The 14699-nt window shown below is 36.6% G+C and overlaps 1 protein-coding gene across 2 annotated transcripts in view; it reads right to left on the reverse strand.

Annotated features, from left to right (window-relative positions):
* Nucleotides 1-14699, reverse strand: part of Pola1 (DNA polymerase alpha 1, catalytic subunit) — a 315971-nt gene that overhangs the window by 111799 nt on the left and 189473 nt on the right. The window contains exon 35 of one of the 2 annotated variants that reach the window (XM_021187798.2): nucleotides 7476-7592. The exons of the other annotated variant lie outside the window; for it this stretch is intronic. Coding sequence (XP_021043457.1) covers nucleotides 7476-7592 — 117 coding nt within the window. The remainder of the gene's footprint in view (nucleotides 1-7475; nucleotides 7593-14699) is intronic. 2 annotated transcript variants of the gene reach the window in all.

Consider the following 14699-nt stretch of genomic DNA (forward strand, 5'->3'; position numbering starts at 1 on the left):
GATTCTGCTGAAGGGACCCTGATATAGCGGCCTCTTGTGAGGCTATGCCAGTGCCTGGCAAACACAGAAGTGGATGCTCACAGTCAGCTATTGGATGGAGCACAGGGCCCCCAATGGAGGAGCTAGACAAAGTACCCAAGGACCTGAAGGGGGTTGCAACCCTGTAGGTGCAACAACAATATGAACTAACCAGTACCCCCAGAGCTCGTGTCTCTAGCTGCATATGTAGCAGAAGAGGCCAAGCCAAGAGGCCCCTTGGTCTTGCAAACTATATGACCCAGCACAGGGGAAGGCCAGGGCCAAGAGATGGGAGTGGGTAGGTAGGGGAGCAGGGGCAGGGGGAGGATATGGGGAACTTTCAGGATAGCACTTGAAATGTAAATAAAAAATAATAATAATAATAAAAAAGAAGTTGGAGTTCTCCAATCTAGCATAATGAGGTAATATATATGTGCGATTTCTGTTGTTTTGTAATGCTACAAATTGCCAACCCATGATTTTGTATATGCTGTGTTAGCATTCAACTAATGATCTATATATGTCCATCCAAGTTTCACCCTTTAAGCCATCTGGTTTGTGGTACTTTGTTAATATACTATCAGTTAAGAGTCATACATTGAAGCCTATATAAAACACTTGGGTCTAAGAAAACATCATAGGAAACAGCCTATCAGTAGTATATATTAGAATGTTAATACAGCCAAATAAACTTATCCAGAAAAGGTGGCAATGGCGGGTTTATTCTGCCATGTACTGTTTTCAGAGAGGGTACTTGAAGGACTGTATATAGTTCTGAATGCTTTATACACCAACTCTAAGAATGAGCATAAGACAGGTGCTGAATAAGTAGTTACTAAAGACAGGAACAGAGAGAGAGAAATCGGTCCAGATTCATGCAATATTACCCTTGGAAATAAGACTAATAAGTGAACCATGGATCACAAACACAGAGCATATGTAAGACCTTTTTACTTAATAAAATATAAAACTTTAAGAGTAAACAGGAATGTTCATCAACAAACAGATGAATCATCCATCTGGGTTTAATTAATTATTATTGGCCACCAGAAAAGAAAGAAAATTCACACAGAATATAAGGATGGACAGTATGTTAAATGAAAGAAGTCAGACACAAAGGGTGACATATAATTCATTTATATGAAATCCTCAGCATAGGTAAACTGCTGAGCCTGAAAGCAGACAAGCCTTTTACTATAGATAGGAGAAGAGAATATAGACTAGGCACTAATGAATACAGCCTTTGCTTTTGGGGTGGTAAATGTTTGGAATTGGACAGACATGCTAGTAACACATTAAGAATGTACTAAATGGGGACTGGAGGGATGGCTCAGTGGTTAAGATGACCGACTGCTCTTCCAGAGGTCCTGAGTTCAATTCCCAGCAACNACATAGTGGCTCACAACCATCTGCAATGGGATCTGGTTTGTCTGAAGACAGCTACAGTGTACTTATNTACATAAAATAAATAAATAAATCTTTAAAAAAAGAATGTACTAATTGACAATATATTGTTTACCTTAAAATATTATTTCAACTTTCTTTTAGTAGGAAAAAAAGCCTGAAAATGATATTGAAAAATAAAAGTTGAGTATGTGCTTGGTAGTAGAGAAGCTACATATAAAATTCAGAGATCTCAGTGTTTAAGCAAATCAAAACTACAAAACTCTAACATGCCTTCCACAATAAAGCCTCTTTCTATACTGGAACATCAACAATGTTTCAGATTTCCCACTACAGCTCTGAGGTCCTCTTCCCACACCCCTTTCATGCATAATGCCTTAAGAGATCACAATTATTGTCATACATTTTTTTGAGACAGGGTTTCTCTGTATAGCCCTGGCTGTCCTGGAACTCACTTTGTAGACCAGGCTGGCCGCGAACTCAGAAATTCGCCTGCCTCTGCCTCCTAAGTGCTGGGATTAAAGGTGTGCAGCACCATCATACATTTTCTTATGTAGAACACTACCCAAGTAGCTTGTCAACATTCTTGATTCATCTCTTACTCATTAAACCAACAATTTGTTTAGGCATAGCCATTCTGAAGTCATAACATATGATGACTTTGGGTTCATAATCTCTCTCCCTGGAAGAACAGAAGTTATGCATGACAATGATGATGACAGAAAGGACCTTAACAATTTTACAATAGAGGATAATGAGAGTAAGCTGAGGACTGTCCCAATGTTGAACAAAGGGGCATATTATGGTTTCCCCTGGAAGTATCCTTTAAGAAAATTAGTTGACTGTATATGAGATGTAAATTAGTTGACTGTATATGTCCCAGGTGGGACAGTCTCTGGATGGCCTTTCCTTCAATCTCTGCTCTACACTTTGTCTCCATATTTGCTCCCGTGAGTATTTTGTTCTCCTTTCTAAGAAAGACCGAAGCAAAAACACTTTGGTCTTCCTTCTTCTTGAGCTTCATGTGTTCTGTGAATTGTATCTTGGGTATTCAGAGCTTCTGGGCTAATATTCCACTTATCAATGAGTGTATACCATGTGTGTTCTCTTGTGATTGGGCCACCTCACTCAGGATGATATTTTCTAGTTCCATCCATTTGCCTAAGAATTTCATGAATTCATTGTTTTTAATATCACCGAACCCAGACGCTAAGAAGTTCTAGCTGGAAGGAGCCTGATATAGCTATCTCCTAAGAGGCTCTGCCAGAACCTGACAAATGCAGAGGCAGATGCTCAGCCAACCACTGGACTGAGCACAGGGTCCCCAAGGAGGAGTTAGAGAAAGGACTGAAGGAGCTGAAGGTGTTTGCAACCCATAGGAAGAACAATAATATCAACCAACCCCCACCCCCAGAACTCCTAGGAACTAAACCACCAACGAAGAAGTACACTTGGAGGGACAATGGCTCAAGTCACACATGTAGCAGAGGATGGCCTTGTCAGGCATCAATAGGAGAAGAGGACCTTGGTCCTGTGAAGGCTTGATGGATGCCAGTGGAGGCAGGAGTTGGTGGGTGGGTAGAGGAACAACCTCATCGAAGCAAAGGGGAGGGAGGATGGGAGAGGGGGTTTATGGGGGGACCAGGAAAGGGGATAACATTTGAAATGTAAATATCCAATAAGAAAATGGAAAAAATGAAAAAGAAAATTAGTCGAATAAACAACTGAATAAAGAACTCTACTACAGTATTTCTACCCTAGGAAGTGTTTAATTTCTTACATTATTACTACCATGACCCAAGGAATTACATGCAAACATTTTTTTCAGCTGTATATCAAAATTAGAAATGTCAATGGTAAAAAAATTAATTGGCTTTGAAATCTTAATTCCGCCACCACCACCACCACCACCACCACCACAACAACAACACCACCACCACCACCACCCATGGATTTATTTGTTTTTAGGGGGGGAAGTATTCCATGACATAACCTAAGCTGGTCTTGAACTCATAGCTATCTTCCTACCTGAGCCTTCTGAGTGCTAAGATTAAAGGGGAAAAAAACCACTCTATCTACTTTACAATAAAAGACTAAATTGTTCTTTTCAACTTAAGCTTGGTTTTGATTAATAACAATACAGATTCTCCTGTGGTTCAGTTACTATCTGTGCACATGGCCATGTTAAGAAAACCAAAAACCACGTCCTTATTAAAATATTTATTATTTAATTTAGTTAAGTCCAAGCTTTGCACCAGGACAAACGAGAAAGATCTTATTATTTAGTAATATAAATACATATAAAACTTTTCCCTTCTGAATTTAAAGTCATTTAAAGCAGAGAAGATTCACAGTATTTTTATTAACTAGTAACTTGTATACCATTAAATTCCCATGAGTCCAAAGAAAATTTAAGAATACAGAAAGCATATTTTAATGTATCTAACAGAGAAAAGACATGTCTAAAGCTCTGGAAACAAAACTGTCCTAGTTTTTGTTCATAGCTCAGGCAATGTGAGTCTTTAAGAGTCCAGGTTGCATATCCCAAGTCAATTCTAGGAAGTATTCAAAGTAACTGTAACCCAGGACTAAGAGAATGATTAGATGAAGATGAGACTGGCACCTTAAACATCTAGTGTTTTACCACAAATTTGAACCTATCTGAAGTCTTCACTAGTTTCATACTAGAAATGGGTTGTGATTTGTTCAATTTATAAATGACCTTTTTTTGCCCACAGATAACAATTTTATACAATGTTAAACTGCTTTCTAAATTTTTAATACTATATGTATAAAACAATGGATTTATTGTGATATTTTCATACATAACTGCAATGTAGTTTAATTATATTTATAATGATGTCCCATATCCTCTCTCTGTAGTATTCTTAAATCTAGAGTCTATATACAGGGAAGATATAAAATGTTTGTCTTTCTGAATCTGTATTCTTTCATTTAACGTGATAATCTGGTTCAACGAATTTTCCTAAGAATTGCATTACTTCATTCTTTTGTATAGCTAAATGAAACCTCACTGTGTAAGATATACCACATTTTTATACAATCTTCTATTCATAAATAAGAAAATGTAGAACATCTATAAACGTCCTCAATGCTGAGCAAATTTTATATGATAGGTGTTTAGTACAACTTTTTTAAGAAGGGAATCACACTTCATTTTATGGACCAGGCTGGCCTCAAATTCATGGTAGCCCTGTTTCAAACACATAACTGCTAGGATTATAAGCATGCACCACTATACCTGGCATAATTATTAAATAAGAGATACAGCTGAGACTCAGTAATTGAGAGCTTAAGTACTAGATGAGCATAATCTTTTCATTTCTTTTTTTTGAGGGTAAAGGTTTTGACACACTATTTCTCTATACAGTCCTGGCTGGCTATCCTGGTACTTATTCTGTAGGCCCAAATGGCCTCAAAGTAAAAGGTCCACCTGCCTCTGCAGGGATTAAAGGCGTGCGCCACTACACCCAGTGAGACGAGCATAATCTTGTAAAATTGATATTTTGGAAAACCTATAGAACCTGCAGTGATGATGTTCATTGTAAAACTGCTTCTCAGGTGTCTTTGGAAAGATTAATATTTTATTCCTAGTAGAAAAACTCAGAAATGTCATAGTATTACTTTCCTAATTCATTACTAGCAATTCAAATGGACTAACGAAAAATTAACTGAGTACGACTTTCAAGGCTCCTGTTCTGAAACGCTAAGGACAGTTTCACTAACCAGTACGCTCTGAAATAGTAATTCCAGAAGGTCGTGTCTGAGCAGCCAATCTATCAAAGCTTCTCCTGGGGATAAGTAGCTTAGACTATGGTAAACATCTGCTTAAAATGTCATAGTATATGGCATAGTAGAAGGGTAGAATATAAGGAAAAAACCAAGTTACTTTGAAATGCTTGTGTTGGCTCATTTAAAAAGGATGCTAAATCATAAGATAACCTAGTATATTAAATTACTATCAGCAATACCACTGATGTTTATCATAAGCTTAGTGATCCTCTAACTCTATTCCTTTTTTTCCTTCTCTCACTATGAACTGATGCATCAAACTAGCTGACTTTCTAAGAAACAACCAATTTCCAACTTAAATTGATGAGTTAGATATTTTAAGTCTCCAAGGTAAAATAAAATATGATTCATAAAATATGATTCTCCTTAGAACCTGTGGGTCACAACCCCCAGGAGTCAAATGTAAATAAACAAATATATATATATATATATATGATTCTTAGCAGTAGTAAAATTAGCTATATGGAGTAGCAACAAAAATAATTTTATGGTTGGGGGTTACAACAACATGAAGGACTGTATTACAGGGTCACAGCACTAGGAAGGTTGAGAATCACTGCTCGACAATTAGATTAATGAGGACCTCTACAGCATGTGTCTTTGTTCTGTTTATTTACCTGTTGATTTAAGTCTTGAGACTGATGCAAAAGTAATTCATAGGACAGTTAATTCTCACATGTTCTACATTTTAAAACCCTATATTATTATGCTAACTATTGATACATTAGAAAGTCAAGACACATTTAATATTTACCCAGTTATTTGAAAGTAAGTTATTGACAATGTCCAAATGTGTGAAAGGCTTTGCTACAAACAGTACAATTCAGCTGGGTGATGATGGTGCACAGCTTTAATTCCATCACTCAGGAGGCAAAAGCAGGTGGATCTGTGTGAGTTCGAAGCCAGCCCCATCTACAGAGTAAGCTCCAGGACAGCCAGAGCTACAAGGAGAAACCCTGTCTCAGGAAAAACAAAATAAACCTAGCACACCAACCAAACTGGGATACTAATAAGGTACTGGTATATAGTTAAAAACTAGGATAGCCATCAAAAAAGGTATGTGGCAATAAGAGTCACTACTATATTTACTTTTAGGCATGTTGATAATACTCTATCCTAATGAAACAATTGAGATAAAAAAATCATTTAAGTGGGAAATACTATAAAATTTTCATTACAGTCCTATTGAAAAAGTAGCCTGTGAGAAGTGTGGTTAAATTGCATGTAATGCATGAAGTAGCCACACAGAAAAATGCTACAAAGCATACCTTCATTGTGACTGCAGTCAAAATTACATATAGATATGCAAAAGAAAAGAGAAAGACAGTACAACAAAACACTTTCCTAAAATTAGACTGTGTACCATCTTTTTCAGAGAAAAGACTTTACATCAAAAACTGGGACAACTAGAAAATTGCTTTTGCATTAAAAAATAACTAAATAATAGATCGCTAACTTTTACGTTTTCAACAAAATCCCTGCAAATACCTATATAAAGTTTGAAAATAAGGCATATTTTGTGATGTAGTCTATATGATCACACTGCAACGTCCAAGAAGACTTACAGAACTAGTTTAAGTTTGTCTACCTTAGTTAGACAGTAACTCGTTATGAGATCTTTTTTGTTCAAAAAATCTGCAACATTCTGCTCACCAGTTTGGAAAGTGCTGATTGGATTGAAGGTACTTCAAGGCGGCATGGAAGGAAAGGCATCTTAATTACCAGAGAGGCCTTTCCAGATTCCATGGTCCATAGTGAGTAGTCCTTAATGGCAGTATGCAATATCCCTTAGGCAACTATATTAAGGTTTGCTCAAGAACCAATCATCTATGAAGATACTGATAAACAATTTAATGACACAGGGGCAGAAACGCACCTCAAGATGAACTCTTTGAAGTACAGTTTTGGAAGATTTTCTACTGCTTACAAAGTGGGATTTGACTAAGTCTATAAGTTTCTACAAGGAATCTCTTTTGTAATTATGAAGTTGTAACCCTTATGAAATGTAAGTAAATTGTAAGAATTAATGTTTCCCCTTCATATAATATTGATTAAGACATGTTAAAAATATAAAGCATGTATTTTCTTGAAGTCTGGATAGTGAAGAAAAAAATCTATCAGTGTGATAGAGGGATGTCTTCAGAGGGCAAATATAGAGCTTCTGCTTCCCAGAGCTAAAGGCTGGACAAACAACCCTCTGCTGTCTTTTGAGTAGTACTTTAACATTAGGCGATAGTTACCTCTGGTCTAAGCACAGCTTTCATGCAGACTGGACACAGAGGCCCATTTCGGGAGAAATAAAGGGGAAGACGTCGAAGGCGACTGCAACAAGTTGGCTCTTCACATATCAACCAGCCCTGGAGACACAAGAAAGAAAAATCACCACTGACCAACAAAAATAATAAATCCTTCTGTTATCAACCTTACCAACCTTGCCAAGGGATTACAAAATAACTTACCTACCTCTTTGGGTATGCTAAGTAGATGTATGTTCTAAACTTAAAAGTTAGAAAAAACCATGGGATTGGAGATGGCTTAATGGTTAAGCATACTGGCCATTCTTCCAGAAACCAGGTTCAATTCCGCATGGCAGTTCACAACCATCTGTAAACTCCAGTTCCAGGGAGTCCAACATCCTCTTCTAGCCTCTGTGTGCACTACACATGCTGTACTTACATACATGCAGGCAAAATATTCCCACACATGAAGTAAAAAGAAAGGTAAAATCTCAGAGGGATTCCCATAAGGTTCTGCCTTTTCTTAAAGAATATATCTGCCCCCCACATCAAAATCTCACAATAAAAACTACTATTACGCAACCTATAAACCAAAGGGTTTATAGTAAAGGGTGTATAGTAATAAGTGACCTTCATAATAACTGAATGGTCACTACCTAGTTACGTAACTATGCTCAGTTTCCTTCTTTATAAAATAGGTATGTCAATAGTACTGGTTTTATGACTTATACAGCTGCTTTAGTGATGAACACACTTAAAGTACTTGCAAGTACTCTTGTCATAAAAGAAATGCTTAATACTAGCAAATATTAGACTTAAATCAGTTTGCAATATGTGTGTTCCCTGGAGGCATAAATCTGGTTCCTATGTTTTCAAGGATAACTTGGAATAAGCACTATTTTTCTGAGGTTTGAAGCAGCCATTGCCTATTTCTCTGGCCTGTAAATATGTCACCTTTTCTTCTTCAGTTAACTCTCCCTTCCTGTTCTTTGAATTTTCTCAATACAGTATGTCTATCATTTTGAATTAGCATGATGTTTACTATAAAATGTATATTAAACAGAAAGACAAGCTATCACAAATAGTTGAGTAGATTCCCATTCATACTGAGGCCCTAAGGCTTGTGGGCTTTGATGGTACATACATTGCTATCGAGGCACAGTAAAGCCAAGCCAAGCAAGGTGAGGTGCTGAGGTAGGTGAGCAACTTATATTCTTATGTTCTCTCATCTCAGTGCCCATTCCTATAAGGCTCTAAGAAGGGAGGTACTGGCTATCCATAAGGCTTGGGGCATTCTGAGAGAGAATTTCTGACTTGAAGAATAACCAGAAGTTTGGTCAGTGGAAAAGAAAAACTTGGGCAGAAAGAACAACACATGCCAAATGGAGGCCAGAATCAAAGTATAGTTTAGTTAACAAAGGGATAAGTAACATGTATAACTCCATTCCTTATTTCCACTTTCAGCAGCTTGTCTTACCCCCTTGATAAAAGCTGTATACACTTGAGTGTTGCTTGAGATACTTTAACATCCACCCACATCATAGCATTTCCATGTGGTGGTATTCCAAATCTGAGGGATACCCTTGCTCACTGCTCTGACCACATTCATTACTCATGTATCGTTCTTTCATGGAAGTAGGTACAAACAAACTCAAAGGAAACCATCAAGGATTGGTAATTCTAGCTCCATTTAGAGCTTTCAAACAAAGCAAAGTGCATTTGTACAACTTACCTTTAAACAATAAAAAAGTAATCTAGTCAATATATTCAGAGGAAGTTTTACTCATACCTTCATTTGGTAAACTAAACTATTTTAAATTGTAACTTGAACTTATCAGGTACAGAATATCAAACAAATTCTTATAAAATTTCTGACATGAACTTAGAGTTTTGTTAAAAACTGGCAAAGGGGCACCAGGCTCAGCATTTCAAGAAACTAGAATCTAAATAGGAAAGCATAGTCTACATAGAGTACCAGCAACTCAGCATGAGGAGGGATGTATTTGAGATAGGAAGCCCTTCACTTAACTTATAGCCTTAGAAAGCTGCAATTCATTAAATTTTAACAAACACCACCAAAAAAGCAAATAGGTAACAACTACCATAGTATTTACTTTTAAGATGGGGGTTGGTGGTTTGTGCTGTCTTGCTCAGGCTGACCTTAAACTCAGAATCCTCCTGCCTTAGCCTCTAAAGGATATCTAAAGGATATAAGCAAAGTGCATTCATACCTAGCTCAGTATCAGGTTTTGAGACAAGAGATCATTACATACCAGAGCACAACTTAGTCATTAAATAATAAAAAAGTTGTTGTTATTATTATTATGTATTTTAAGATAGGTTCTGGCTGGCCTCTAACAATCTTTCTGACTCTGTCCCCTTAGTGCCGAAATTATAGGCATGACACCCGGTCCAGGAATTTGTTTTTTAATCTACAAAATACAATGTTCAAAAGTTTAAGTCCTTTGCAGATGTTTTAAACACTTGCTTTCATCACTGCAATACTGCTTCATGATTCCCCAAGTGAGCTGCCAACCAACAAGATGCTGTCTTACCCGTTTTAAAAAAGCAAAGACCTAACTCAATCTCTGACAGTTACTAACTAAAGTCCTTTCAAATCATATAGAAAACAGATCATATAATTTGTCTAAATTTCCTAGCAGTTATAATTAACATTAAAGAGGTCTTTCTTTCTTTGTCACCTTTCTATTCAGTGCTTATTTGGGTTTGTTTGTACTTACTATCTGTTAATCTCCCTTTATAAATGACAACAAAAACTAGTGCCATTATGCATGAAAATTAAACATGCTGATAACTGTGTGAAGAGAACTGATGGTGAAGAAAATATTAGAAACTGGTAACTCTTTATGCCTCATGTTTTACTTTGATAATTAAGCTTTTGGACATGCTACATTTTAAACAAAACTCTTTTATGGGGGAACCAGGCTCTAATTGTTTCCAATATATGCTTTGTTTCAATTCAATTTCACCTAGTACATTTCAGCTAACACTTTACTCCATAGACAAATGGCAAGCAACAATGCCAAGTTTAACTTTCAAGAAACACTTATATTGTTAAAAAATAAATTACAAGGCATTGAAAAAAACATGGGACAAAGTGTCTAGTACAAAATCATTATGGTGAATGTTATTGGTAAAGGGGAACAGAAACAAAGCAAATGAAACTACTAGTAATTTGTGATTTTACTTTAAATTATCATTTATAATAACAAAACTAAACATTTTCACTTTCCCCATAGATAACATGGACAGCCCAAGGATCTGTTGCCAAGTCAATAGAAGAAGAAATTTGTTTTGAATAATTTCCTTGGAAGTCCAATCTAAGAAAATGATTTTTCAAGACAAATTTTTAAAACCACTATGAGAAGTATGTCATCGAAATATGTCATCAGCTGCCTGGCTTACTCATGTTCATAAATGAAAGGGTTAAAGGAGGTCAAGTCAGCCTGTCCAATAACAAAACAAACATGCAAAGCTCTATCACCTGTTGTTTTATCTCACCATTATTATTTATGTACCAAACTGTTACAGATACTGATCAGTTTTGACTGCTGAAATATATTTCTGAGGTCTCAGCTAAAATGATTGTCTGTACATTTCTGATGCATCCTTGATGGTTGAACCTAAAACACAAACTACTACTCATTTGTGTTCACTTGTATTTGGGGGATTCAAAGATGCAGAGCTCACCCAGATGTGGTACACGGGGGCATTCAAAAACAATTAAAAAAAAAAACAAAGACAAAGGAGCACATTTCTGAAATGCCGTAAGGCCTGGATCTTAAGTTCCCTTAAGTATACATAATAGGTTCTTCTATTGCCAGCCAGCCACCTATTTTGTCACACTGACTTTTCATCTATAGCCTTGTTACCATCAAAATCACCAAAAATGCAATTTTAAGCTGCTCTACTGTAGTAACCTCTTCCTTGGCTACCCTGAGCCCATTCTCTCCAACACCCACTAAAAAAAAATTGGCCAAGTATAGTTCCCCAGGGCTCTCCATCCGTATTTTCTCTCCATAGACAAGTAATGAACTCATCAGTCTGACTTTCAAATGTTTACAACCACACTGTGGTCCCTGCATTCTCAACTCTCAACAAATAGTCTTTGCTCCATTGGATTGCTTTTGTCACTATCCTCACTACTTCTTGGCTGTCTTCACCTTGACATTGCATGTCACATAATCCCTTCCTACAATAACCATTGCTTGAATAAAATGTCCATTCTTCTACATATTCTCAGCCCACTGGGACTTCTCCCTTTATTTCATTAGACAATAACCATACACTGGCTCACAATGTCCCTGAAGCATTTTATTTTACCTTTGAATTGGTCAGGCCCCCCAAAATAATCTGGTTTGAGTTTAGTGGTCTTCTTGCTAGTCACTAGTGCACAGACTCACTCCACTAAACACTGTATTCCCAAATATTACTGGATAATTTTGTGTAAGCCACCAAACCTACCAAATCTCTCTCTGAACCTCAATTTCCTAATCTATAAAACACAATACTTATTACTGTTGTTCAGAGGATCAAACACAAAAACAAATAACAACCTCACAAAATATTCAATAAGTGCATTAAGGGGCATCACTGTTAAGCTATAGCTGACAATGCATTTTTAAAAGTACACTATATTTTAGCCATGAAATAGAGCCTGGTCATTGTCCAGGGAGTGGCATTAAGAAGTAGAGAACTAAGGCCAGGTATAGTGATAAATACTTTTTTTTGACACTCTTTTTTATTTTATTAGATTTTTTTCTTCATTTACATTTCAAATGCTATCCCAAAAGTCCCCTATACCCTCCCCACACCCCCTGCTCCCCAACCCACCCACTCCTGCTTCCTGGCCCTTGCATTCCCCTGTACTGGGGCATATAATCTTCGCAAGACCAGGGCCTCTCTTCCCATTGATGGCCAACTAGATACTTTTAATTTCAGCATTAAGGAGACAGAGGCAGGTGGATCTCTCTAAGTTTGAGACTAACTTTGATCACATCGTGAGTCCCAGGCTATTACATAGATTATAGAGACAGACAGACAGACAGACAGACAGACAGACAGACAGACAGACACGGACGAGGGGAAGGGAAAAAACAAGTGGAGAACCATGATAATTAATATTAAAAGTGCAAATGCTTTCAAATTTAGTGGAAAATATTAACAAGAATGTGGTCAATGGAAGAGAGAATTTCTTATTTTTCCCAACAAAGCTGTACTTAATATGAAATTATAGAGGCAAAATAAATGACAAGGGAAGAAGACAGAGTCTTTGCTTTACTTTAGAATTCACAGAGATTTTCAAGAGATAGTTGTGCCATGACATACAATTTAGTCTAAACCCTAACAGTTTTCAAGGCACTGTTATGGCGACATAGTCACAGGGCAAAGTCTGCCAGTCTGCATGCGATTTTATAATCTATCATATCACTATTAGTTTTGTGACACTCACCAACCACCCTTCTTCCTAAACTATTCAGATTCAAAGAGCATTAGATTCTCTTTTTATCCAAAGGCATTTATAAATTTCTGGAGTTCCCTTGCAGGCAACATTTCCTGCCATAGAATTATGCCCAATGCATTAAAAAGGGGGTTTTCTTATAGACAGTGTACTGTATGGGCCCACAGCTGCTTCTGAAGAATGACATGTTATGATTTGGGATTTCCAGAAAAAAAAATATATATATTTGCTTTCTGACCCACACTCACACCCAAAATTGGGAAAAAATTTCCCTAAGCTCTCCAGGGGAAGTATTAACAGGAACACAAATTTGCTTTTAAATATTTGACACTGCAGCATACTGATACGTCAAAGAGTGATTATCAAGTCTCAGAAAGGTGCCAGAGTCGGAGATGAAAGGGCAAATCAAGGAAAATAAATATATAAACTACTTACCAAATTTAATACAAAAATATTTTAAACAAAATTATCAAACAATCAGAAGCAGATAGTGTCATGTCAGTCAATGTAAGAATTTTAAATATCATTAAAATAGATTTTTAAGTTGGAGATCTCTTTAAATGAAGTCATCTGTCATTTCATCCAAGCTATTTGAAATTTATTGATCTTACCATTTGTGTAAGGACAGACTCTGTCATCAGTTTGCTGAAAGGATAATGAAGCACTCCCAAACTGTTATGATAGGTTACATGCAAACTGTGGTCCTCATTTAAACACATAGAATAGCACAAGTGGACAAGCTACAAGCTCACCAATTGTATATTACATGATAGATTAGCAACCCGGTCTACTTTGCCTCACATCAAATTCAATAATATGGTCTTGCTATTTAATTTGCAATCAGAGTTTAAACATCAGAATATGTACCTGAGGCACATCTGTGTAAGCCATCTCCTGCTACAGTGTGAGCACAGAAAGCCAACAATTGCCAGCAATTGTATTTTACCACTATAGGACAATAAGAGAACAGTTAAAATTGTTGCCATGCTAGCTAGTAGGGAAAATATAGCTAAAATGACTTTATATGGAAAATTACACTTTGGGTGGAAAAAGTTCAGTGAAGAACATGTATCTCTCTGTATGGGTAGCTTAAAAAAAAAAATCACTCGGTATACTCAAGCTTATCCCATAAAATACTCTCCCTATTCATTCAACTCAAAAGTGACATTCTTAGGTTATAATAGGTCACAACTAAGTATACAGTACCTTGTTTCAAGAATAATTTTGCTTTGTCTGTTGACTGTCAACAAACACAAAGAACTCATGCAACCTAGCCATGGACTCTGGATGTTAGAGATCTGACAAAATACAAATAATAAGAATACAAGATTTCAGAGCTACCCTGCTTTCACTTTACACGAAAAACTGAAAGCATTTGCTTCTCCACATTCCATTCATCACTATTGTATCACAAATCTTTCCATAAAAGATTTTATTCCCCTCATGTGAAGCTGCAAGTGACTTGGGGATATTTCCAACTGTGATGACTGTCTGACTCCCTAACATGATTATAAATGGTCATATCAAGTTAAATCATATAAATAGTCATTTCACCATGAAAAAAGAGTCAAAGACTCAAATGCAATGACATGGCAAAATGGCTACTCTGGTGCTTACATTAACATTTTAGTGATGAAGTGCTAAGAGAAATTGTTTATTATTTCTATCATCATTTCAAGCCATCACTCTTTTAAAAACCCACTACCATACTTTTGTACTCAAAATAACAAACTTCAAAAGCAAGC

Source organism: Mus pahari, chromosome X (genome assembly GCF_900095145.1).
Source record: "Mus pahari chromosome X, PAHARI_EIJ_v1.1, whole genome shotgun sequence".
NCBI lineage: Eukaryota > Metazoa > Chordata > Mammalia > Rodentia > Muridae > Mus > Mus pahari.